The sequence below is a fragment of the Stegodyphus dumicola genome, chromosome 3 (genome assembly GCF_044657685.1).
Source record: "Stegodyphus dumicola isolate Sdum_Otavi_A_Nest chromosome 3, ASM4465768v1".
In the NCBI taxonomy this organism is placed as follows: Eukaryota; Metazoa; Arthropoda; class Arachnida; order Araneae; family Eresidae; genus Stegodyphus; species Stegodyphus dumicola.
Window position 1 is genome coordinate 117,560,553 of NC_140770.1, and position 27,481 is coordinate 117,588,033.

At 34.4% G+C, this 27,481-nt stretch overlaps 1 protein-coding gene across 1 annotated transcript in view; it reads left to right on the top strand.

The window, feature by feature from the left end:
* Positions 1 to 1,713: 1,713 nt before the first annotated feature.
* The window catches only part of LOC118194875 (A.superbus venom factor 1-like), a 325,092-nt gene continuing 299,324 nt past the window's right edge, over positions 1,714 to 27,481 (top strand). The window contains exon 1 of the mRNA XM_085813226.1: positions 1,714 to 1,867. Coding sequence (XP_085669352.1) covers positions 1,812 to 1,867 — 56 coding nt within the window. The 5' untranslated portion in view covers positions 1,714 to 1,811. The remainder of the gene's footprint in view (positions 1,868 to 27,481) is intronic.

Consider the following 27,481-nt stretch of genomic DNA (forward strand, 5'->3'; position numbering starts at 1 on the left):
CAAAATGCACTAAAAAGTGGTTTCATGAGATATATAAAATCTTATTAGCAAAAACTGTGATTTTTATTATCTCATCATTTATACAACGTATCACATTTAATAATTAAAAAGAGTTATGTGATACAAACGCCATATGTTTCAATGTTACGATAAACTAAATCGTCTCTACTCTCTCTTCTCGACATGTGTGTGACGCACGCCCCGCCCACTGGGTTAGTCTATTTCTTATAAGGTCCATGTGAGTCCATGTGACCTGTGAGTTTTGTTGAATCGAAATGTCATATTGCATCTCTGAAAAGAGTTACTTTTCTTCGCCTTGAATTTCTTGGTGCAATACTAGCAGCGCGTTTAGGTTCCGAAGTGAAAAAAATTGCTAGATCAAAAGGAATCCTCGACAGTATTCTATTGGACTGATGCCAAAATAATGCTATGCTGGCTTAAAGGTACCAGTGTCAAATGGAAATCTTTTATCGCCAACAGAGTTAAAAGCATAAGAAATATGAAGGGTAGGGAAATTGCTTGAAATGTTATTATTCCGAATAATTAATAAAATGGTATTTATTTAAAGGCCATTTTATTATACAAAATTAAAATGAAATAATCAGATACCTAAAAGAATCATTATACTCGTACTACTCGAGAAGTATTTTCTTCAAGAATGCTTTATTTACCCGTTAGCAACTGGTTCAGCTCCTTACATTCAGCAGTATTGTTTCCTGATTATTTTAAATCGGTTTTGATGTATTTAGAACTTAGTTTTTTTTTTTCTCAGCTTATTATTTATTATAAGACACGCTCTTTTGCTGCATTGTTCGCAATAAAAGTCATTTGCCGTAAAAAGTATTCGAATTACTGATGTTACATATTTGAAAGGAACTTGAATGAGTTGAAAACTGAAAAATCTTTACCCATTTAATCACAATTTCAGTTTATAATCAGACACAGGTTAGTTTTTTATCTGTTACACCTATTTTTCAATTTACATTATTTCCTTGAATATTTTGTTCTCATACAACTCTTCTACGTCAAAATATTTTCTCGCAAATTTTTTTCTACAATATTTTTCCAAGACGGCCATTTAAAATTCTGTGTACGATTTGACTGCACCATTCATGCTAACAAGAAAAAATATGCTTACAGTAGACGCCGAGATGTTTTTCGCTAACCATTTCTTTTCGTAAATTACCGCGTGTTCTCAAAAACGAACGTGCAGTTAATTTAACTGTTAAATTAATTCCTATTTTTAGAACGTGCAGTTAATTTAACTCTTAAATTAATTCCTATTTTCACTTCCCAAAAATATTCCTGTGACTATGTAGAGCGGAGCTATCAAAATTCATGCCGATTGTTTACAAAATCTGAGAATATTTACGCAATACGAAACATAGCTTTTGAAGCGGGACACTCCAGTATAATCTGTGACTATCCTGAGCAATCCAAGACGTTTGGATAGCATAAAGTGTTACGCTGTATTTAAAAAGGATATAATTACTCGGTACAGTTTTACAGTCTCAAAAATAGCAGCTTTTCGTCTTCAACTGGAGACTTTAAAAATTTAAAAAACAAAATGCGTTCTGAAGCCTGAAAATAAATATAACTGTTCTCTTTTTTGGATTTAGCCATCTTTATCGAAAGGCGATCTCAAAAGGTTGAAGGTCAGGAAAACACGCAATGAAATTAAAATATCTCGGTGGTGCCTGCCAATCAAAGAGGAGCGGAACCGCTGAGTTCTCTATAAGGAAGTTAGTCACAATTTCATAAGTTGTGTACATCTTTAGTATCAAATTTTTCAGTCTCTGTATAGCATCTCAATGGATAGGTTGCGATGCTTGGTTCTTCTTTGTCTTTTCTCAATAGCCAAAGCTCAGTAAGTACTTCTAATTTTTAAACGTCTCCTTAAAATAATGAATTACGGTAGCATCAAGGTAGCTTTTATGATAACTCCTCATTTGTTTACTTCGCACAAATTTTAATTGGGCATTCTGAAATTTTTAATTTTGATTAAGTCTTCAATTAATAAGACATTACAAGCACTAATAAAACATTACAATATACTTTTTGTGTTTTAACAAGATTAAAAATTTAATTGAAATATCTTACTAATCTCCATGTTTGTTTCTTTCATGTGAATTCATTTTCTGCTTTTCCGTGTTTTATAGTATACTAAAAGACAGAATTATGTATAAAACGGATTTGTAATTTAAAAGTTATAATGCACGTTTTTCAAAGTATGAAGATCGCGTTTATACAGAAACAAATTTTCAAATTTTGTGTGTTTGGCATGGTGTCGTTGACAAGTATTCTAAACATCGCTAAATGGAAGTTATTTTCGTATAGATTATTTAATCAGGCTTTAACTGCGATATAGCAGCTGAATTTTAGTTAGATGGTAAATAAAATTACGCTTATTTTGTCAGGTTTTTTCAGTATATAATCAATTATTCGTAAAAAGCTTAATGATTTCTTCTTAAGATAAACTATGGTGTATTATTTTCAGTGGAAATGATCAAACTATCGGGAAATATATGAAATTCAACTGTTTAAATATAAAAATTACCAAGTAAAACGTGATACTATTGTCTTCCATAGCACACCAATTAAAGGTTAAATAATTTAAAAGTAAATATTGTCATATGGAAGTGAGTTATAATTTACGCAACTGCCACAAATAGGGAAATTGCCAAATAGGGAAATTTATTTTGCAAAACAAATCTTTGGTCGTAATAATTGGCGCTTAATAATTCAGTCGCTATTCTTCCTTTCATAATGAAGCCTACTAGGCTTTAGAGGCGTTTTCTAGGTTTTCCCGTGTATCACGTGGATCGGAGCCAGTTACTCTTAAAATCTCCTCCACTAAAGCATCTCTTTCCTTATGTAGAAAGCTTTCGCTTGCTTTACCATAAATAAATAAACCAAAGAACACTATCACTCTATATAGATATGAAAACTGAAGGTGTTGATAGTGAATTACTAACCCTTATTTAACGATTTTGCAGCTGTTGCAAAAATCTTTATCTCTGCTTTAAAATGATATTGGTAACTACGATCCTCTTGGTAGTTCAACTATTAAAAACAAATCTGATACACATCAGATATTTTTAGGAAAGTTGTGAGGAATATTAAATTATACGCAATTTTCCTGTGTTTCCAGTTAACGAATTTTTAATTAAATCTACTTTGTCGATAGCGAATAAATCACAACAGAATAAATGAACTCTCGAAAGTTCACTGTATTTATTTACCATAACGACACTTCGGCGCTAAGTTCACTTAACAGCGTTACATCTCATTGATTTTATGATTCAGAGTGCACAAAAATTATATCATCTGAAGAATTACCACAAAAATTATATTCAAATACTATAATAAATCTAAAACGATGTATAAAAGAAATTAAATAAATAAAAAAGAAACAGTTTATACTAGAAGATTCAGCGCTGCTTACCTAATGCGCATGCTCTACTAATTAATTCATTTCTCAATTCGCGGCAAAGCAAAAATGCGTAAAAATTCAAAATATTTTCATTAAAAATTGAAGGTTATAGAAAAACATAAAACACCAAGTACAGTTAAAACAATTAAAAAAAAAACAATTCTTACAATTAAAATTACAGTTTCTGCGCAAAAACAAGCTAATAACTTAAATGATAATTCCAGAATGAATTAAGCATAATTTAATTCGCAATAATAAAAGAAGACATTACTTTTGTTGTTGCGAAGCTTAGTTCATCTATATTAACAGCAAATCCACTATTCTGCTAAGTTTCAAATGTAAACAAATATGGCTGCTTTGCTAAACAAACATTAGGCTTAGCCGCACTTAAAAAACTTTTAAATTATTTATAATTCCACAATTATTGCATGGAGGTTAACTACAGACATAAAAAACTTAACCGGAAGATAAGAACAACATAATTCAATAATTTTTAAAGCAAAAAATGCACAAACATATAAGAATAAAGAAACTGAGTTCACTGAGCCGAGTAACAGAGTGGATATATATATATACATACATACATTTATATACTTTTGGTGCCGCCGATTGTGATTGAAAATGGGAGGTGCGCATCTATATGTTATAGCAGTCCTATATACAAAATTTCAACGTTATGAGGCTATTCGTTTTTTAATTATGCGAGATACATACATACGTACGTACAGATGCCACGAAAAAAATCTTTTTAGAATTCATTTTAAATCAGTTTTAGGATTTTTTTGTGGGAAAAAGTCTTTTATTATGTCCTTATGTACAGATGTCACGCAAAAACATCGTTAAATTGCATTCGATAGCAGTCAAAATGGATACTTTCGTTGAAATATGATACCCGAAATTTTTCTCGATTACAATATTTCTTTTTTACTTCGTACAAGGAAGTAAAAATGACCGCTCAGTATTTTTTTAAATTAAAGATGGCAGTTTGTTTTCTTCTAATGGCTTCTAATGGCTTTCACATAATATTAGAAGGGTTAAATAAGAATTCTGATTCTCGAGGATTAGGTTGTCAAGTAATTCTCGATTCGTCCTTTCTCATTTCATTCCTTGGTGAAAAATCGTATCGATTCATTCGCTACTGCTCCCATCCTCCTATCAATAGCCGTTACCGAGGCAAGGTTGAATGTTTTCCGATTCATTCACTTTTCAAAAAGTTGTTGCGACAAGGACCATTATATAATTCATGTCTATTGTTTTTGCTATGCTTAATAATTTCAAAAACGACTGTGAAGTAATTTTAGAACTGACTAATCTTTGGAATATGGTAACAGGTAGTTTGCCGACATTTTGGTAAGTCGATAAAGGTTACTAGCTAGGACTTTAGCAGTGTATATGGATAAAGTCAAGAGTGTGCGCAATGCCATTTTTGTGCAATTCTGGGATGTTTTTTTAAGTGAAAATAGGTCGACGTTTACATGGATACCGTGTATGTGCAATTCTTAAAAACGCTGCTAGCAGTGGGCGATTCTGCACTTTCTTCCAATTTCGCACCTAATCTTCGTCATGATTAAGCACTTTTGTTCCATAAAAGTTCTAGCATAAGCGTAATTCGGCTAGCAGATTGTTGAAAAAAAAAAAAAAAAAAGACCCTTGCCTTTACCTTGTGAAAACAAAATGGCATCCCGCCCCCCCCAAAAAAAACCCTTGCCTTTACTTCGTGAAAAACAAATGGCGGCCAAAAAAAAAAAAAAAAAAAAATCCAGCAGGTTGCTGTAGCAGGGTTGGTCGCCAAAAAATCGCCAAGTTACCATAATCCGAAGATTAACCTTGGAACGTTTGCAGGTGTGAAAGGGAATTCTGTTTTCACTCCCATGTGATTATTTAAAATTTGCCTTTTGGTACTTTCATGTACGTATGTTTAAAACGTGATTATGAATTTTCTGATTTTATTGAACCATTAGTGGTAAGTGCTAATGTTCAAAGGTAAACATTAATAAGAAATTTTTAAAAAGTCTATAAATGCTGTATTTGTAGAGAAACTTTCTGCAATAGAATTTTACTGACAAATTCATAAGATGATTATTGTAAGAAGGACATTCCTAACATGGCTGAGATGGAGATACAGAGGGTTTACAAAGTACCCCTTCTCCAAATAGGACCAGGTTTAACTATCGAAATGTCTTAAATTTAAAATTTAAATTGCATTCTAATCTTTTGAAAACTTAAGTATATGTGTGCTGTAAGAAAATTTATAATATGTATTTGTAATTATGTAAAACATACATTTGTTCATAATAAAATATGGGGATAAATTTGCATCATGTTATTACTGTTTCTAGAGAATATAAATCATAACTACACATATAATAGACTTTTAATAAAATTTTGTAATTATGTAAGTATATAGTTATAATTATATAAGTCGTAAAATTCAGAATTCTGCATTTTTAGATTTTAAGTTTCTAGTATTAATTAAATTCGTCATTCTTAAATAGTATTGTGTATAAGCATAGAAAAATTATTATTAACGATTTAAATTTGAATTTTTTAATAATTTGTTACGCAAATGTTGTATATTTGAACGCGCATGGATATATATTGGTTATTTACATACAAAATAGCTAAACTTTTATAATAGCTGATTGGAAAAGATAAATTTAAGTTATGTTGTTTTTAAATCTCTTTTAGAACTAATAGCCATTTTGTAAACATTATATTAAATTAATTCCATTATCTATTAGAAAACAATTGTAGTGAACCCTCTAGTGGTGACCATCTTCCTAACGTGAAACTTCTGAAAGAGGCCTGTATTTTTGAGAAAATAAATATACATTGGTACTGAACATCACCTTTCTAAGGCTATCACATCCACAGAACCCTCCAAACCTCTAGAACTGTGGATGGTCGCGTTTAAAAAGAGCGCATTGTATTTTTTACAAAACATGTGCATTAATCTTAATTATAGATTTATTGCGTTTCCATTTTCTGTTACATCACCTAGTTCTATTTTTTAAAAGTATTTACTATTACTTTGCAGTACGTAACAGGGGGAAATGACATTACAATATATAACATAATTAGATTCAGATATACAGATTTGAACATACCTGAAAAAACTTTTATTCTCAGAAAATATTTTCTAAAAGAAATATTTAATAAGTATTAGAAATCGAAATCGAAGTCATGTCAAAGCAGCAAGGGCCACCTAGTCTAAGTTATTTTAATTGACAAAAGCAGGTTTTCGTTCCATCACAAAATGACTTTTCGAGAAGCGAATGAAATGGGAAAGAGGGAATCGATGAGAGAAAGCAGCAAACAAATCAGCAATATTTTGACCTATTGGTTTTAAAAGCAATATTTTGAGCAATATTTCCTATTAGGTTTAGATGCAATATATTTTAGTATTATTTGATCTATTAGTTTAGTTTTATTTAGTACATATGTTATATCTTGTACCTATACAATACAGTGGAAGGAAGATGTGATTAAATTTGCAGATGATTTCGGATATGCAGCGTGTAGAATTTAGTAAATAGATCTGCCTCCTCTGGCAGCACCAACGGCTATAACCCGGTTGAGGATTGAATCGACCTCTGACAGCAACAACGGCTGTAATTGGGGTATGAATCGAATCGAACTAAGCTTGAATTAGATACAGCTATTTCATTCCATACGGCATCATCTTTATGCCAAAGTTTATCAATCATAGTGGCTAATGAGTGGTGGCGTGCGAGTCTTCAGCCCAAGTGTTTTCAGTGGATGAGAGATTTAGAAAACGTGTTGGCCAGGACAACATTAGAATACCCTCTTTATCGAGAAAGATCAACAGAGCACGGACAACATGCGATCGTGTATTATTAAGCTGAAAGATGGTGTCACACAGGCCTCAAAGATAAAGCACACTTACGTGCTTTTAACGCGTCAGATATGTACCGGTGGCTGTGCACCTTATCGATTACGCCCCGGTTCGGCAACCTTTTGGAGAGAAAAGGCCAAACAACTATGCAGTGTCTCAGAGGACAGCCATGTTATTAAATATAATGTAAATGTATTTCTGGAGGTTTAAAGAAAAAGAAGGGAATTGATGCAATTTTATTTAAACATATTCAAACTGCTTACTATAAATTAAAAGCAGTTAAAAGGAGCAAATTATTTAATGAGACGCTTGCTTCTGCTTATTGTGCGATTCATTCTCCCCATCAGGTGAAATATCTGTTGATGATAAGAGCAAAATGGTTATTCAGGTGATCGTCACTCTTAATTTACTTCTAATATATTTCATTTTTGAAAACTCTGTTCACAAGCGTGTGTACTTCCAAATAATGATATCATCAGTTTGGTATTAGTTAAAATGTTTTTCTATTTTTCGTTTGGAAATACAATTTTTCGTAAGACTCAGCTGTGGATTAAAATGAAATTTTGATATCAAAGATGAAAACCGACAATAAACCAATTAACTTCAACTACTATTCTTCTCCCCACTCGCTCCACTTCTGTTTTGTAAGGAGTACCAAATAATTTCAATAGATTTTCATATCTCCGAAAGTCAGCAAAACGCGAGAAAAACTGGCTTCTCAAATTCTTAATAGAACGTACTATAGTATATCTCTCTGGTGATTTTGCCGACTTGGAAAACGTGACTAGTTTTCTTTTTGAAGTTGTGGTTCCCATAGTCGAAATTTTCATTCAAAAGCAGTAATTCGATTAAACATCTCAAATATAAGTTTATTCTTTTTTTGAAGTTCGAGATTCAAAATGTTCGCGTGTGTCGGGATTTCTACTAAATAAGCTAATCTGAGATCTTTGCTTTCTAAAACATATATTTTTCATAACATTCTCTAAAAACGTAGACTGATAGACATCATAACTCTTCTTTCAATATATATATTCGTCCCAGCATTTTTCTGCGGCTAAACTGTCGAACATTTGAAAAATATGTAAGATCGCCATAGTCTGCTTCAATTTCTTTAATAATTTTTTTAATGGCGGTAACAGACAGTATAAAATTCACTGTTTTCACAATTACTGACACGATTTTCTTAAAACTGAGAGACTGCACATAATGATTCCTGATAATTACTGCAATAACGTTCGACGAGTTTTTATCAATACTAATGTGTTCTTAGAGCATGCAACAACCCCCTTTCATTTCCAGCCATTGCTGGTGCTCCTTCTATGATTACTCCAGAAAACCTTAATAAATTAAGATTCATTTCGATAATCCATTTAAGCATGCTTACAAAATATCTGCTCCAATACTGGTGTCATTCATAGGAATAAATCGTACAAATTCTTCCACAATATCAAATGCTCATGTTATACAACTCACAAAAGCTGCAAGTGCTACAATGGAATAATACTTCAACTTATTTTAAACTTTCTCCAAGGCATTGCTGACATTTGCTGCCACCTCTTCAATTTATCTTGTTACTATTCTTACCGATGAGCTAATAGAAGAAAATAATATATATATATATTTATTTTTTTGGAGGGCATACAACATTAACTACCTTCAACAAGAATTCTTTGAAGAAATTTTCATGGGTAAAAGATTTCGTTCTCTCTGCAGTTAGTTTTGACACTTCGTAGTTAGCAGTCGCGTTTCGGTCACTTTCACTAACTTTTCTAGTGAAAAAGGATGACTACTTTGTAAAACTATTTCTCAGCCACTCAACTTCATTTTCCTATGAAACAATTGTACTAAGTATGATGAGATTCATAATGCTGTTTAATGTTTGGAAGTTATTGAGTAGTTTTTTGACAAACTAAGTAAACACATTTCCCGTTGTGCTCAATGTAAAAACAACTAAGTATCCGGTCATCGTTGAAAGTTGGGCCCTCCAAATCAACTTTCCTTTTCTTAGTTTCCATGGACTTGTTTTTGCTCACACGGAGAGGTTCTGAAAAGGAAAAAGAACAAAAAATTTTATATGTCTCTGTCACGGTTGTCATTAATTTTTTAATCCATTTTGAGCCCAAGTGTAATATTAATTAACATAATTGTCATAAATAATTAAATGAACATCATTATCGAATACATATACCAACTGTGAAGTTGTTTCCCCCCACACACACACAAAAAAAAAAAAAAAAAAAAAAGTGTTATGAGACAAAAAAATTGCAGTTTAATGCAAATGAGATGATTATTTGCTAAAAATTAAGGTAACTGCTAATCAGATAAAACCAGATGTAAAAATTAAAAATATAAGGCTTTTAAATGTAGACAAGGATTCAAAATGAAATGCTTGTGAGATTACTAAATGACCTTTATCAACTTTTATAACAAAAAGCAAAGCCACTGAAAGTCGTAAAAATCATTTAGTTTCTCTAAGCTCGTATTATTGCGTATGAAATATTTTTCATTGTTTTCAATTTCAAATTGTTCTGCGTTGTTTAAAATACTAAGTAATGATGGAATAAAATGTGATTTGAAGCAAATAGCTTCAATTATTATGTAGAAATTTTATTCGGTATAATGAAATGCATGTCGTATAATAAGAACGAAAGTATAATATATATAATTTAGAGTTTAATACCAAAGTTTTAATATTGCCGACACATAAATGAACATGCATAACAAGGATGCTATAGCTCTAAGAAGAAAAAATCATGCATTTTATGTTACTATAAATTTAATAAATTATGCGAGAGACAAGAAAATCACGAAATAAAGCTTCTTGGGCTGCATAAAGAACACTTATTTCAGCCGGAAAGGAAGACAGCGTCTTTGATTGAATACTACACAGTAACTCTATTAGGCAAATAATCGTAAAATATCCCCTTCCCCATTACATGGTTTAAAATTTTTTTCTACAATGTAGGTCTCATTCTATAAATTAACAAATATATTTTATACCACATTTTAATGCAGATTTAATGCTGGCCACATTCTGAAAAGTTTTCATTCTTCTTTTTCAGCGTGACTGATTTCTGTTCGACTTCCGATATTTCAGTTTTCAAGATTAAGAATTCTAGTTTAAGAAAATAGCGATGCAGTGTCTTAATTGATTTTAAAAACTTATTATTCTCTGTATCAGGTATAATCACCAATGCCATTTATGTTCTGTTTAAGCAATGTCTAAAGTTTAACGGGCGAAAAGCCACTGTGACCTCACTTTATACATATATTACACTAACGTGACTTCCTGTTGCACTTTCTGTTTTTGCGCTGAATGCAAAGGCTGAAGTAGAAATCGCTTCCATCTACCCCATCAACAGAGACTGAAAGGGTGCAATTTTTAAAATGTCTCAGCTGGGAAGGCCGGCCTCAAATGGGACATAACCACCGAAATGGGAATGCAGGTAACTGCCGGAAAACCAGAGATGGATTAACCGAACCTCTTCTATAAGTGCTTTCATCCAGAACACCTTCAGGAGAAGAAGAAAAGGCTTGAAGGACTCAGGTAAATGTGTTTACTAGTACCAGGCATCTGGGCGAGAGCCGTATCCTGAATGTAAAACGTAATAGGTACCATATATTTTCCTATAGCTAATATGAAGATGGAAGTAGCAGTGAGAAAGGCTGAACCTTATCTCAATGCTGTGAGCATAGGAAGGATTCCTGTCGCTGAGCTACCCAGTGCCATCTGTAAGATGTACTATTAGCAATTAGTAGTTGGTACAGGCATTACTTAACTCCTAAACTCATACTGCCATAAATAGGAGAGAGAATAATGAATCATCTCTTCAGCATGAACAATGAGTCACCAACATAAAAGGCATGTAAAACCCATTCTTGAGAAAGAGTTGAATATTAAGATTAAATAAGATATAAAATTATGGGAAGCCTGTGTATACGAAAAGGCCACTGTTTAAAGTTTGGAAACAGAAAAGAGGTTACAAAAAATGTCTTGATTGTGCCCAACAGACATTTGTGGGCCATGTGATGAATCATTTAAGAAATATCGAAATTTCACATAAAGCACAAATCAGAAATAAAGGATGTGCATGAAAATTTCCTAACTCATGCTAAGAAATTAGTGCGTAAAGTTAAAGAAATCCTCAGTGACAATAGTGGTGAGTTTGACAACTAAGCAGTTCAAAAGATCTTGAACAAGCATAGAATCTCGCAAAGATTCACAGCTCCATATACACCAAAGCAAAATGGCTTGTTGAATGACAAAGCAAAGGAGTTCCACAGATGTCCAGAAGTCCCATATATTGGAATGAAGAAATTTCTAGCTTCCCTATGGGCAGAGCTCATCAGCACTTCAGTTTACATACTGAATAGGGCAGGCTAGTCATCAGTTTCTAATTTAAGTCCATATGAATTATGGATCGAAAAGTAACCCAGAAAGAAACATATGCGCATCAATGGATGCGCACACCTGATATGCTCATGTTCCATTTCAGACGAGGGTAAAGATGGACAAAAAGTCATTTAAAGGCTATCTTCTTGGGTATGACGAATATGGAGGGTACCGCAATTACATCAAGGAGACCAGCACAGTAATCTGTTTCCGAAATGTCGTATTTGAAGATTCCATGACAAGAAATATTATAACACTGCACCTCCAAGAAGTTTCCGAAAGAAACCTATCTCAAGATGATGTTGAAAATAAAGTAAGAATAGATGAAAGTTCTACACAAGAAGAGTAAGTGAAGGATATGTCGGAAAAGGAGATTCGACCCAGAAGACAAATTTCAGCACCTATGTGGATAAAGAATTATATCATGGAAAATTTAGAGATTTTTGAAGAAAATATTCCAGAAATAAACGGAATTAGAAGTGGTGTGAAGTGCAGCTGAGAATTCAAGAGACATGAATGTAAAGACTCAATTCCCAAAATGTTTCTCTGCATGATCCTGAAACTTTGGAAGAGACATTAACTAGTCCAGATGCAGAAAAATAAACGTTAGCCGTGGAAGAAGAGTTGGAAAATTTAAAAGGAAATATAACTTGGGACATAGTGCCTAAGCCAAAAGAAAGGAAAAGTATGAAATGCAAGTGGGTTTTCAAGAGAAAACTTAATAAAGATCCACAAGTGGAAAGACATAAAGCTCATTTAGTTGCACGTGACTTAATCAAAGTCGAAGGAATTGACTACAAGGAGACATTCTTTCCTGTAAAATAAGTCAATTAGAATTTTATTACTATTTTCAGTGCAGCAAGACTGGCAGTTTATCTGTTAGATATTGCTGCAGCCTATTTAAATGGAAAATTAAGTGAGACAATTTTCATGGAATAGCCATCAGTGATTCTGCACAAGAAACTACGTGGAGAAGTTTGCTTGTTAAAGAGAAGTCTTAATGGATCCATCAGTCTGGGAGAGAGTGGAACATCTGCTTCGATTGAATTTCTGAATTCAGATTCAGAGAAGACCCTTGCGTTTACTTCAATAAGGAAAAGGATTTAATCGTGGGTGTGTTTGTGGATGATCTCCTTGTAATGTCCAGGAAAGTCTCTATGATTCAGGAACCTAAGGACAATATTGCAGCTAAAATTAAAAATCAAGGACTTGAGAGAAATACATCACCTTCTTTCAATTAGGATAAGCAAAAGAGAAGATGGCTCAATGACTCTCGATCAAAGTGTCTGTGCTGGTGATCTCTTGGAAATAACCGATATGCTAAATGCTAAAGGTGCATCAACACCATTAAACCCAGGCATGAAATATACACCAGCCATTTAGAATAACATGTTGGATGCTGAAGGAGCATTAAAATTTAGGCAGACTCTTGGAGGACTTTTGTACCTGGCAGGAGGAACAAGGCCTTATTTAGACCTCACTACCACTTACATGAGAAAGTTCAATAATTGTCCATGCAAGGAACATTGGGCTGGCATACAAAATATTCTTCGTTGCCTAAAACAGGCCAAAGAATTAAAACTGACTTTACAAAAGGATGGAAAGGATTTGGAAGTGTTTTACGATTCCGATTGGGCTGGTGATAAGATCGAAAGATCGAAAGACGATTATTTAGTGGCTATACGGTATTGCTAGCAAGTGGAGCTGTCTCGTGGAACAGTAAGAAACAACACGCGAATGCCTTGTTAACAGCCGAAATCGAGTGTCAACAGTCGAAAACCAAGTGAAAACTTCTCAATGTGCCACGCAAATTACGACGCTGTGCGTGTGTTGTGTAATGGTTCCCACCCTGCATCATCTATTTTATGTCCCAAAAGTCCGGGAAATTCATCTCCTAATACAGAAGCTAAAGGTACAAGGGCCATTAATTCTAACACTCAATAAAATTTCAACGCCCACAGCCAATCAGAAAATAGATCACAATCACGTGATTCCAGCACCCAGTTGCCAAAAAGAAATATCTCTTATGCTAATGTGCTAATAAATAATGTCAACAATAATAAAAATGCAAAGAAATCAAACAAAATTCATCAAAATGTATGAATATTAAAGGAAATATTAATCAAAATCCTGAAGAAAAACAAATTTATCGCATTTATGTCAAGTATATATGATTTCTGTGACGATTTCTGCAATGCAAATAACGTTACCGAGAAAATAAAAGTTGCATTTAATGCTTTGAAGCAGCGATTCTCAACCTTCTGACTAACGCGTACCATTCTAAACAAAAACTGAAAACCTTTAGTACCACTACTACAAAGTACTACTACCACCACTACTCTTGAGCGAAGCTTCAGATCGCATAAATTTAGGAGTGTTAGAGAAAAACTCAATGAGGATTTTAGGGTTTTAATTTTTGAATTTAATAGTTAAAAATGCTTTGCTTCTTTGCGTACAACCTGTTGAGAACCCCTGCTTTAAAGCTTTAACCACTGATAAATATTAATTACACTATAAAAATAATTACTCCAACAGGCAGTGTATTAGTTATGTGAAATTTGCCTCCTATAATTGCAATGGACTTAAATCCCAGCACCTCCAGCTCACTTAATTCATCATTCAAAATAATCTAGATATATTTTTGCTTAATGAGACTCACCTAAAACGAAATGACAAGTGCAGCTTAGGTAATTATTCTGTTTACAGGAAAGGTCGCCTACATAATAGTGCGACTACGTAATAGTGGTGGTGGCACTGCTATTATTGTAAACAATTCTATTAAGTATGCCTCATTCGATCTTTCCAACTTTACTAGCTTCGAATTCTGTTTAATTTACAGTGGAAACTTCACACCTTTTCAAATAGTCTCTGTTTATAAACCAACCCCAAAAGAATACTCATCCATGAAGAATTAAATACTCAAGAAATTGACCACATCTGCAGTCTAGGATTTCCTACCATCATTGCAGGGGATATGAGCTGTAAGCATCCTGTCTGGAAATGTATATCAGAGAATACTAATTTACGAGTTTTTTTTAACTACGTAAACAACTCTCAAATAAATATCACTGCTTCCTTCTGGACCTACGTATCATCTTACCCATGTTAACTTTCATCCTGATGTCTTGGATATTCTTATCACCTGCAGCCCACCAGCGGCCGAGCGGTAAAATCGCTGAACACTGGTAGTTCGGTCCGAGGTTCGAATCCCGCGAACGGGCTGGCTGCATGGGCGTTTTCGTGGTTTTCCCCGTGTGTAACGTGTATACGAGCCAGTTTCCCTTAGAAAGTCCTCCACGAAGGCATCCCTCCTCTTAGGCAGATAGCCCTCGAGGCTTTGCCATAATCACACACACACACTCACACTTATCACCTGCAAGATCCCTTCTAATTCTATATCTTACCACTACTTTTGATTGGCATTCTGAGCACATACCAGTCCTCTTTAATTTATACGGTATTCATCACTGTTTGCCTCTTCTCCCTACAAAAATCAACTCGGAAGACTTTAATTATATCATTAATCATTCCATTAATGCAAATATTAAATTATCCAGCCAGGATGATATTGGAAAGACTACAATCTATAAATGACAAAATATTAAATGCTAGCAGCATATCTCTTGTAGATAACCGCATTCTTCTTAAAATCAGTAACAAAAATAGGCTAAGGAAAATATGGCAAAGGACACTTGACCTTAGATGTAAAGAAATTTACATGCAAGCTAACATGTAGATGTTATGAAAAACCTGTCAAGAATTCAGAAAAAGTCGATGGAATATATTGGGAATAAAGAATATACTGGGAGCCTCTCACATATAGATCATTCTAATTTGGAAGCTAGCTAAATCACTAATTACAATAATCACAAAATTGGTCCTATTATTAAAAATGAACTTACCGGATCATCCGGATCAAATAGCTAATACTTTTGCTGATGACTATAATCAATAATTTCAAATCAATCAACTTTACAACTCTGATGACGTTTTCATTCAAGAAGCTGTTAATACCTTTTTGGATACCAATAGGAGTACTGCCAATGATCTTACCACCCTGCTGAAGTTCAAGAGCATATTTAAACACTAAATTCTAAAAAAGCTAGTGTTTACGACTAAAGATCCAACTCTGCTATCAAGAATCTTTGTAAAAAAATGATTGTATTACTTACAAATACTTTCAACGCGTGTCTTAGAACTAATTATATTCGTAAAATATGGAAGCATGCCATTATCATCGTTGTCAAAAAACTGGGCAAAGATAGCAAAACTACCACTAACTATAGACTTATAAGTTTACTCCCAGCTATTTTTAAATTATTTGAACGCATCATCCAAGGAAGACTTGGTAATTTCGCACAGAAGAATCACACCATTTCCCCTGCTCAGTTTGAATTTCTCAAAAGCTATTCAACTGTATCCGCGATTCAATTCACCTATAGGTGCAAGGAGGTTAGAATAGAAGGAGGGAGGGTTCGCAGTTTCCTCAACTATCGGGGAATGAAGCTCCACGGAACAAGCGGCGTCCATGTTTGTAACTTCAAAACATTTGCCATACGTAGTGAAACGTACGTGTTTCTCAGCTGTTAAATGCAGGGATTTTCCAGTAAAAATATCTTAAATTTATAATGAAATGCTTCGCTATTGTTAGTTTTTTGTTTTAAAGTTTTAAAGATGATATCCGTTATTTACTAAGTACAGAAAATCATTAAGAAATAGTTCGAAATCTAAATGATGTTTCTGCATAACTTCAAGAATTTGTATAGGTTTTATTATCAACTTGTTGGGTATACTTTCCAATTGTTTCTTTAAGAAGTGATATTTCTGATTTATTCGCTATATTATTACAATTTATTAAAGAATCACTTAGAATAATTTTTACCTGAAATTAATAGCAGATAATTATCTAAAAAAATGGTAACATGTTGCTTTTTTTTTTAAATGAATGTTTTAAATAGATCTTTTTCACAACGAACAACCTTATATCAACAAGCAAATAAATATTAATAAAATAAACCAGATTTATGTGAATTCAATGATTTCAGTATATGCGCGTTTCATATTTATAAATCTCAAAGAAATTACCTTGAATTAAGCTGAATTACAGAAATGTACCTATATAAATTTTTGGATATATCTTTTCACATGTTCAATTGTGTAAATATTTTACTTACGTTTATCGCAATACTGCCCAGAAATTTGTAAGCTTATGCAAAAACATTTTAACAACTGAACAGTTTATCTCGATCAAATGCACAAATTATATTCGTAACAGTTCACAAAACTTAAAAATGAATAATAATTAATGCATAAAGAAAGCGTTGCTTTATTTAACACTTCTACAATTCATAAAAATAGTAACAATTGATTTCTTACTTTTCATGAAAATTATAAAACTATTTACCTAAGCGTTCAAATCATACAGTTTAATTACTAGCACATATCATTGTATGTTAAGGAACGAAGATACAAACTGTAAGCAAAAACATTAAAATGTATTTAACATGTTTCGATTATTATTAAGTCTTTTTTTTTCACATCTGGAAAGAAAACAACATGACATTGTGATATTTTTTAACATATTTATGAAATTACACACACACACACACAAAGAAAATCAATACTTACGAGTGAACAGTAATCCCAGGAATATTTTTTGAAAATCTATTTGTGCATCCATATGCTATATAAGCTGACATGCGTCAAGAAGAAAAGGGGGAAAAAATGTTACAATTACAGACTTCCTTGCACAAGTCACAGTGATAACAGTAACATGGCCGCCATGCTTCACCGTTTGAGTTGAACCTTCCCTCCTTCTATTCTAACCTCCTTGTATAGGTGGCGCTTTCACACATTAGTATGGTGGATAAAACTCAGTATTTTGATTTGTGATCTGACTTCGTACATTCAAAAATGGAGTTGCTTAGCTCTTCCGAAATGTTTGATTTTGTTTGAGGAGGCGTAAATTGCACTGTATTACTGAAGCAGAGAGAATTTTAAAAAGCTGATCATTTGGTAATGCACGGAATTTTACTTGAAATCCAATGTACAAGTTTTGCCTTTCTATTTAAGGATAAGTTCTATAGCGTCCTTATCGCATGAAATCGAAGGACATTTCATTGTTCAAAAAGGACAAATAAAAATTTAAAAAAAAATCTTGTTCATGTAAAGGAGGAACTGCTGTGTATTGTAGGAAATTGTGTCGCCGTTTTATTGTATTGTGACAGATAGCGGATTTTAACGTTCACTGATTGTAAACAAATGATTTCATATGTGTTTTACTTGGGATTTCCAGAAAATCTGTGCAGTCAAAAGTGTCTTTTTTTTCCCCATAAAAATGATATTGAATCATTTAATGTATACTAAAAATATATTGATCTATTATATGCATCTATTGTATTTATTATACACATGATAGCACTAATTATCAGATGCAGTTTTGAGAATATCAACAAGCAAAGCACTTGAAAATGAAAAAAAGACACTTGTTATAGAACTATTAATATTCTATATGTATTATAGAAAATACATGCAATGAATAATACCATGACCAACAATTTCAAAGAAAGAGCAGATTAAGTATTACCTACCGCAGTACTTGAAAAAAGAAATCCTGGCATATAACATGTAGTTAACTTTTGATTACATGATATTACAAGCATTTTCTTTAGGTTGCCCTACGAGTGGTTTAAACAACTCAATACTGGTAGTTTAATCTCAGCTCAAATCCTGGTGAACAAGCTGGCTGTGCAGTTTTTTTTTTTTTTTTTTTTTTTTTTTTTTGCATGTGTTTTGTGAATACGAACCAGTTTTTCCTATTAAGTTCTTCATAAAGGCATTCTTCTTCAGGCTGATAACCAATGTGCTTAGCCATATTCAAATACCCTAATCTAACCTTACCTTTCCTTTAGATTTTATATTCACATGTTATATCTTTATCTGTTAAGATTTGTCCATAACAGGATCACCAGGCTTCTACCAATCTGGCAGGAGCATACTCAAAACATGTCAAAACCATGTGATTTATAACAAAATTGATCATGTTGTCCTTGAAAACCTTTAAAATGTTCCAAATTTTCTTAAGGATTATTAATAATCTTATTATTTAGAAATGTGTTTATTGTTGTTTTTATGTGAACAAAAGCATTTAAATGTATCAATTTTAAAAATAACTGAAGTGTTCTTTTAAGCAGTTTTGCTTTTCTAATGCTGTTTTTAATTATTAACTTTATATCTGAACCAAAAATTCAAGAATAAGTCTATTAAAAAGGGGTGTACTCCAACTGCGCTAATGAAAATCCCCCCGGGTTGAGCTATAGTCCAACTGCGCCAATAAAATTTCTTTCCCCCTGCTGCCTACAGGGTTACAGTTTAACTTTTCGAAGCCAATTGTAGCCAAGAGGAAAATAAAAATAAATAAATAGAATTACATATCACAAGAACAAGTAAAAAATAGCTAACAAGCAGTCTAATTACCGTAATTTCCGGAAGAAACGCCGCGGCGTTTACGTGTTTAAAACTTAAATTTTCAGCGGATGCGGCGTTTCTACCCATGCGGCGTTTAGGTTCACTAAAAATAAAATATTTCCTACGATGGTCATTGTACATAGTTTGGATGGCCTTGTCATTGTGCATAGACTGGTGCTATTCCCACACAAAAGACCACTCAGTTGCTTTTGCGAACATTATTTTGTTTACATTCTTTCCCTTGAACGGACCTACATGCCTTATTCACCCTAAACGAGATCTCAGAACAATAACATTCTTCCCCCTTTCAAATCAACATTCTCATCAGTTTGAATAGTCTCTCTTCTCTGCTATTCGATGAATCTTCCAGGACCCATCCTCTCCCCACCCCTGCCTTTTCTGCAATTTTTTTCAAAGGCGGACACGACTCCACCTGCCTCGCAATAACGAACTCTGACATATTTCCCCTTCAGCATGAATGGATTTTTCTTGGCATTCTGCCAAATACAGATCCCATCAGTTTGAGTACAAGTACTTGTTGAATAGTTTTTAAGAAGGGAACGGAAAATTTTTGAAAATGTCTCTAAACGGCACAGAAGCTATACATTTCTTACCTTTAATTTATTTTTGAGTTATGGTTTCATTTCATGCATTTTTCTTAACTGGTATGTCATATATCAGGACTTAGGTTGAGTTTTTGCATCTATACGGCCCACGACGATGTCACGCGCAATTTAATCTATTGCGGCGTTTACGCTGATGCGGCGTTTCTGTGTAATTTAAATTTTTTCCCGCCATTTTTCTCGAGTGCGGCGTTTACGCTGATGCAGCCTTTCTTCCGGAAATTACGGTACTTGAATAACAATAATAAATGCGAGAGCTAACAAAGAAAATAAAAGGTATTGGTAAACATACATATTAGCATTACAAACACCTTTCATTTATGATAATAATATCATAAATTAAATAATTATAAAGCATACAAATTATATTTTTAATAAATTACATCAATAATAGTCAAGCATAAGTACAAGGCTAAATTAGCTAATGCTAAGCTTGAGTCGTGGAGACTATTACTCTCAACTATTACTGTTCACAATGTCTGAAAATCTATATATAAGTATGGGGTTAAGACCAATTTTGCGAAAAGGATTGAGATTTCGGGAATTAAACTCCCGGATGGCAGTGTTACTTCGAGTTGGAGTGATACAATTGTTGCTATAATGACAAATAATTTCTCCAGAGATAATGCGCGTGATGATAGAAAATCTTATAGAACTATGCGCACTGAGTCTGATGGACCTTATATTTCTTTTATGGACTGTCCGTTCTCTACTTCAGAAGTTAACAGTGTTATTGAAAATCTCAAGAAGAACAAATCACCTGGGCTTGACTCTCTTTCTAATGAAATTGTACAGCACTTTCATGCGGTGGATAGCACATTTCTACACAGACTTTTCAACCTTTGTTTACAATTAGCAGTTTTTCCAGCACAATGGAAGAGAGCTCGGGTTGTTTTAATTCCTAAAACTTTAGATACAGGAACCCCTTATCTTGATAATATCAGATGCATTAGTCTTTTGCCTACTTTGGGGAAATGTCTTGAAACTCTCTTCATTAACAGAATAAATTGGTATTTGAGACAAAAATGCTTTTATAATGATTATCAGTTCGGATTTACTCCTCGGAAGTCCGCCGAAGACGCCATTATTCGTCTTTGTAATATCTTGCAGTGTGCAAAGAAAATGAAGTATACTAGACTTCTTATTTTCCTGGATTTCAAATGAGCTTTTGGTAATGCTTGGTGGCCATCTATATTAAAAATTTTAAAAGATGCTGGTATACCACATAATATCTATAACCTTCTTAAAAGCTTCTTGAACGAGAGGACTGCTGAGCTTCAGCTTGGAAACGAAGCTAATGTTTATTCTCTAAAAAAAGGCTGTCTTCAAGGCTCTGGATCCGGACCTACTCTTTGGAACATAATCATAAATGATCTTTTAAGTCATCTCGACGGTTATTTAAAAATTGCGTTTGCAGACGACTTACTATTAATGTGGGGAAAGGCAACGACCATAGTTGATAACACACATTTATTACTATTTACAAATATAGATTATATTAGGATTACAATTAATGAAAATGGTATACGAGCGATAGAGCGACGTCTGCTCCGCTCGCCAGCTAATCCTCGTCTTCTCTCGAAGGCGGGAAACACATGCTGACGCAATGCATACGTCATACAGTACGAGATTAGGGAATATCATGACATAACGTTTCCCACATTCGGCCATCATGACCGGACAGGCGACCTCGCCTGAAGCAACATAGTATATCATGAAATTAAAAAAAAAATATTATAATATAGTAACATAGGTATGGAAAAAATAATCTGTAGATACAAAGCTGAGGATACTTACACAAATGGAGCAAAAAAATAGTTTAAACACACCACAGCAGTTAACTAAAAATAAAAAGAACATTAGTATGACAAAATGAATTAAAAAGTTGATATGAGGAAAAAAATTATTAGAAAGTTCTCAGGTGTCATCTGTCCAAACACAGGAGGACCTATAATGCTGACAGTTGTATAAAAATCAAGTGATACGTGCAATATTGTTGGACCAGGGTTTCATGTATTCAGCACAAGTAGAGGTTTTGGATGGTCCGTCGAAAAATGCACACTTTTCCACATCATATGTGTCATTTTGTTTGAGCCTGGTGACTTTATAATGTCCGAGAAATTTCTGTTTGAGTTTTAGACCAGGGCCAAACTGAGTTCGTTTGATAGCCACGATGTCATGAAGTTGAAATTTTTGTGCCTGTTTTCGTCGCAAATTATAAGTACGGCGATTTTCGTCTTGCACTTTAGAGATTTGCTGTTTTGCGTCCTTACGGAGATCGTCACGTTGCTGAATGAATCCAGATTTGATCTCCTCGTCGATTAGAGCAGCGATGTTTATGTCGTTTTGCGATTTCATTTTAGTCCCAAAGAGAAGTTCAAAGGGCGTGGAATTGATGCTACGTTGAAAAGTTGAATTAATAATTTGTTGCACGGCGGGAACATGGCGGTACCTATGCTCAGGGTTGGTTATGGAGAGTTTAGAAAGAACAGCAATAATAATGGAATTCAAATGCTCAACTTGACCGTTCGATCGTGGGAGGCCAGCTGTTATAAGAACGTGCTTTATTCTCTGTGTGTCACAATAGTTAGCAAATGCAGTGGATTTGAATGCAGGGCCTCGATCAGAAATAATCCGTGAAGGATTTCCGAAGACTGATCTTTGAGATTCCAGCCGACTGATAACTTCATCTGCGTCTGTAGACTTTGTCGGATAAAGCCACACGAATTTAGTAAACGAGTCGATAACTGCCAAGATATGTTTGTATTTCTTTGATGTGGTGGCAAGGGGACCTAGGTGGTCGATATGGTACGTGTGCAAGGGTGCGTCGTCTTTCTCAATGGGGTGCAGTAGTCCATCTTGTTTGCCACGCTTTCGATTATTGAGGATGCATGGGATGCAGTTATGGATACACCGCTCAATTTTTTCTTTCAGATTTGGGATAAAATATTCGTTGTTTAAAAGTTCTTGTGTGCGAATTACGGTGAAGTGGCCTCGTTCGTGAGCTGATTTGCCTGCATATCCTCAGGCACCACAAGTAAGTCAATGCCATTGACGTTTTTGTACAGGAGATTGTTCTTAACGAGAAAGTTATCATACGAAGGCGTTGTTTGAAGGAGTGCTTTAATAGCCGTAATATGCTCGTCGGTTTCTTGTGCTTTGCGAAATTGCAGAAGGACACTGTCTTGGATAGTCATGCAACATGGACTGCGACTAAGGGCATCCACGTGAGCCATCTTTGAGCCGGTACGGTGCTCAATTTCGTAGTCAAAATCTTGGAGATATAAAACCCATCGGGCTATTCTCGAATTGAGTTCCTTTTTATTTAAAGTTTGCACAAAAGCGTTGCAGTCAGTGATAATTTTAAAATGTGAACCAAGGACGTAAATACGGAACTTTTTTAAAGCTTCAACAATTGCAAGGACTTCGAGTTCATAACTGGTGTATTTACGCTCGTTGTCCGATGTTTTCTTTGACATGTAGTAGACAGGGTGAAAGCTGTTATCGTTCATAGATTTTTGTAGTAGGACTGCCCCCAAGCCATCAATGGATGCGTCGGTATGAATTTCGATAGGACTCTTTTGATTAAAAATACTTAAAACTGGTTGTTGAGAAAGCAAATATTTTAATCTGTGAAATGCGGCTTTCTGATCAGCATGAAATTGAAAGGGGGTGTCCTTACGAAGGAGATCACTAAGGGGTTTTGCAATGCTAGAATATGAGGGGATGAATTTCCTAAAATATCCCGTGAGACCGAGAAAGCGTTGGACGTCTTTCGTACTCTTAGGTTCGGGGTAGTTAATTACAGATTTTGTTTTCGAAGGGGAAGGAAAAAGTTTACCACCTTCGACGATATGTCCAAGAAATTCGATTTTTTTGTGAAGAAATTGACATTTGCGAAAATTAACTTCTAGACCATATTCACTAACAACTTTGAGTGCTTGGTTGAGACGATGAATGGCCTCATTTTCATTTTTGGCGGGAATAACTACATCGTCCATGTAGGGTAAAACATAACCTTTGACAATTAAATCACGAAAAACATAATTTATGAAGCGCTGGAATACTGAAGGGCAATTTGAAAGACCAAATGGCATTCGAAGAAACTGGAATTGTCCATTGTGAGTTACAAAAGCTGTATATGGTTTACTTTCGTCCGCTACTGGCACATGAAAAAAGCCGTTACGTAGGTCAAGAGTACTAAAAATTTGCGCGTCTTGAAGTTTATCCAAAATGTCATCAATAAGAGGAAGAGGAAAATGATCCTTAATTAAAAGTCGATTAAGTTTCCTATAATCGATGCAAACACGGGGTGTACCATCTTTTTTACGCACCACGAGAACTTGACTGGCATATGGAGATGAACAAGGTTCAATAATTTTAACTTTCAACCATTCATTTATTTGTTTGTCAACAATTTCCCGTTCAACAAAAGGAAGGCGTCTAGGAGGGTGAAAAATCGGTTTATCATCGGATAGAGTGATATTAAGTTTAATATCTGTTGTCTTTGTATTATTTGGGATATAAGAATTCAGCAAACGTTCTGCCGCAGCACGAGTTTCTTTGGAAACATTTGAACCAATATCAAAAGCTGGAACATCGTCATTTATTGCAAAAATGAAAGATTCAGGAGCAGTTTCAAAGCATTGCTCGGAAGGTTTTGAAAAATATATACCGTCTGGTGTAATAGTTAATTTAGCATTTTTAATTACGTCACAGCCTACAATAAGAGAAAATTGCATAGAATGATTTGGAACAACTCTAATATTAGCCGGAAAGTCCTGATTATCAATGTTGATAATGGTTTGAAAATAGCCAATAATAGGAATTTTCGAGAATCCGAAACCAGTTAACACTCCAGAATTATTTGAAAGTGGTGGGGAACCAAGTTGAATCCATGTGTTTTCGTTCAGTAATGTGACCTCACTTCCAGTGTCAATTAATCCAGAAATTGTGCTATTGAGTATAAAGACAGTTTTACACATATTACCGTGAGATGTTTGTACTGTATTTACTTCGGCAGGTGGAGTGGAAGTCTCATCTGATGTAGTGGGGCGGCAATCCATAGATTTATGTCCAAAACGACAACAAGTTAGACACTTTGGGCCAAGAGAACGATTAGGACAGGACCGTGAGAGGTGTCCGACCTCATCGCAGTTAAAACAAGTTTGTGGTTTAGTTTTAGATGGACCAGTATTATTAAATTTCGCGTCGTGTTGTTGGTCTGAATTTTTTCGTCCAGTACCACGTCTGGGGCCATTATTCATATTTTTAAAATTTGATGGATGAGAGATATTTGTATGTCTAGTCGTAACTACAGATTCATAAGTGCGTAGCTTTTCCTTGAATTCAGAATATGATTTTGCACCGTAGAGAATAATTTTATCGGATGGGGTACCTAGTATTCCTTGAATGGTATACTGAATGACAGAAGCCTCGTCGATAACACCGTCACCACGATTCGCAATTTCGCGCATGGCGATAAAATATTGCAAAGAGCTTTCATTCGAGCGCATTTTTCTTCTTTCGAGTTGTTTATGAATTTCAATAGACGTAATTTTATCGGAGAACTCATTAAGTAATAATGTTTTAAACATGTATGAATTGAGATTCCGTTGGGAAAACAAAAAAGTTTTAGCAGTACCCACAACAAGTCTCTTCGCAAAAACTAATTTTTGCTGGTCGGTAAGATTTGGGAATAATTGGAAATTATCCTCTATATCGTTGAAAAAAGCACGGACTGAATAGGAATCATTGCCTGAAAAGTTTCTGCAAGTGTTTGAAAGATCTCTCAAAATAAACCATAAGTCATGACTCATCTCGCGAATCTCGGTGTTCGCCGTCATATAAACACCGGAGCGACTCGAATTCAAATTTATTACTTCCGCGTCAGAAGAAACAACACGATTTGGGCTTGGCGCCGTGGAGGGAGGGGAAGGGGGAACAGAAGAACTTAGACCTACAGCCGTCGGTGCACTGTCGGTGTTTGAAATTGAATGATCGTCATCGGATAAAAAACTAACATCTAGGGAATTGTGAAAATCCGTCAGATTAGTGAGCGCATGAAAAATTTTTTCACATAAAACATCTTTATTAGTGGAAGCTTCCAAATGTAATAAATTCGCCACTGATATAAAATCTGATAAAGAAAAATCTTTTAATAGAAGTTCTTTATGTTTTGCCAAATCGAAACTGTCCGGGAACGCGGCAAAATTTCGCATTCTCTTTCGCGAAGAATGATCAAAATCGGAATATCCGAGCACGGTATTAAATAATTTGATAACTCGTGTTGTGCCATATTTAAGAGAATTCGCTATCAATGAGATATCACCTAATTTTAGGGCCATAGTTCTTTAAACAGTAAAATAGGACAATATGAATATGAAATAGGGTATGTATGAATGAGAATTAAACAGTAGAAACACAGCTTAAAATCGTAATACTAATAAATTATGAACGAATTAGGGAAAAATGGGCTTACCTAACTTCGGGGCAGTCCTTATAATCCAATATACTATATCTTGGCCAATCCAATGTAATCCAAAATCGAATTTCGATTTAACGTCCAAAATCAGAAGAATGGACAAGTAGCATGTAACATCATTCACATATGTCGTCCAGCTTGAAGAATATTAAATCGTCATAAAGGCACGTCTTCATTTACATACGTCGTCTGGCTTGAAGAAGAATATTAAATCGTCATAAAGGCACGTCTTTGTTAGCTTTCTGAACGTCTTTAGTGATTGCTGGTGTCTAGGGTTCGATTATAACGCATGCACAAAAGGCACGGTCGAGCCCCCAAAATGTGGGGAAAGGCAACGACCATAGTTGATAACACACATTTATTACTATTTACAAATATAGATTATATTAGGATTACAATTAATGAAAATGGTATACGAGCGATAGAGCGACGTCTGCTCCGCTCGCCAGCTAATCCTCGTCTTCTCTCGAAGGCGGGAAACACATGCTGACGCAATGCATACGTCATACAGTAGGAGATTAGGGAATACCATGACATAACGTTTCCCACATTAATTTTCCAAGGAAGGATTTTGAATAACATTCTTTTGAGAGCACAAGAAGTTCTAGATTTTGTCTCCAGTTGGGCGATTTCTCATAAACTCACTTTCAATCCTTCAAAAAGTAAAGCTATGCTTGTTCCCAGTACGTTTGATGAACAAAATATTGCTTCTTTGATGCTCGGTAATTCTCCGTTGGAATTTGTAGAAAATGTTAAATATCTTGGTGTCATTCTTGACCAAAAATTAACATGGAAAAAGCACATTGAATTCCTTTCTGCTAAACGTGAAAAAATTATTAATGGCTTTCACCGAATTGCCAAAAATACTTTTGGAGTAAGCTACGATGTTAAGAAACTCATGTATAAGCAGTGTATTGTACCTTTCATTTCGTACGGCTGTCGTGCTTGGGGACATGTTCTTGCCAAGAAGGTTAAAAAAGAAATTTAAGAAAGATTCAACGGAGAATTCTTCTTCGTATTATTAGTGGTTATAGAACCTTAAGCTATGAGGCTACTTTTGTTCTTGCAGGAGTTCCGCCTATTGATTTTGAAATTGCATATAAGAATAATATTGTTGAGTCATTGGCAACTCATGCTTCGGAAGACTGTATTAATGGAATTGTCCCCTTCACTGATCTTCCTCATCCCGCTTCTTTAGAACCCATAAACTTCTGCGATTATAAAG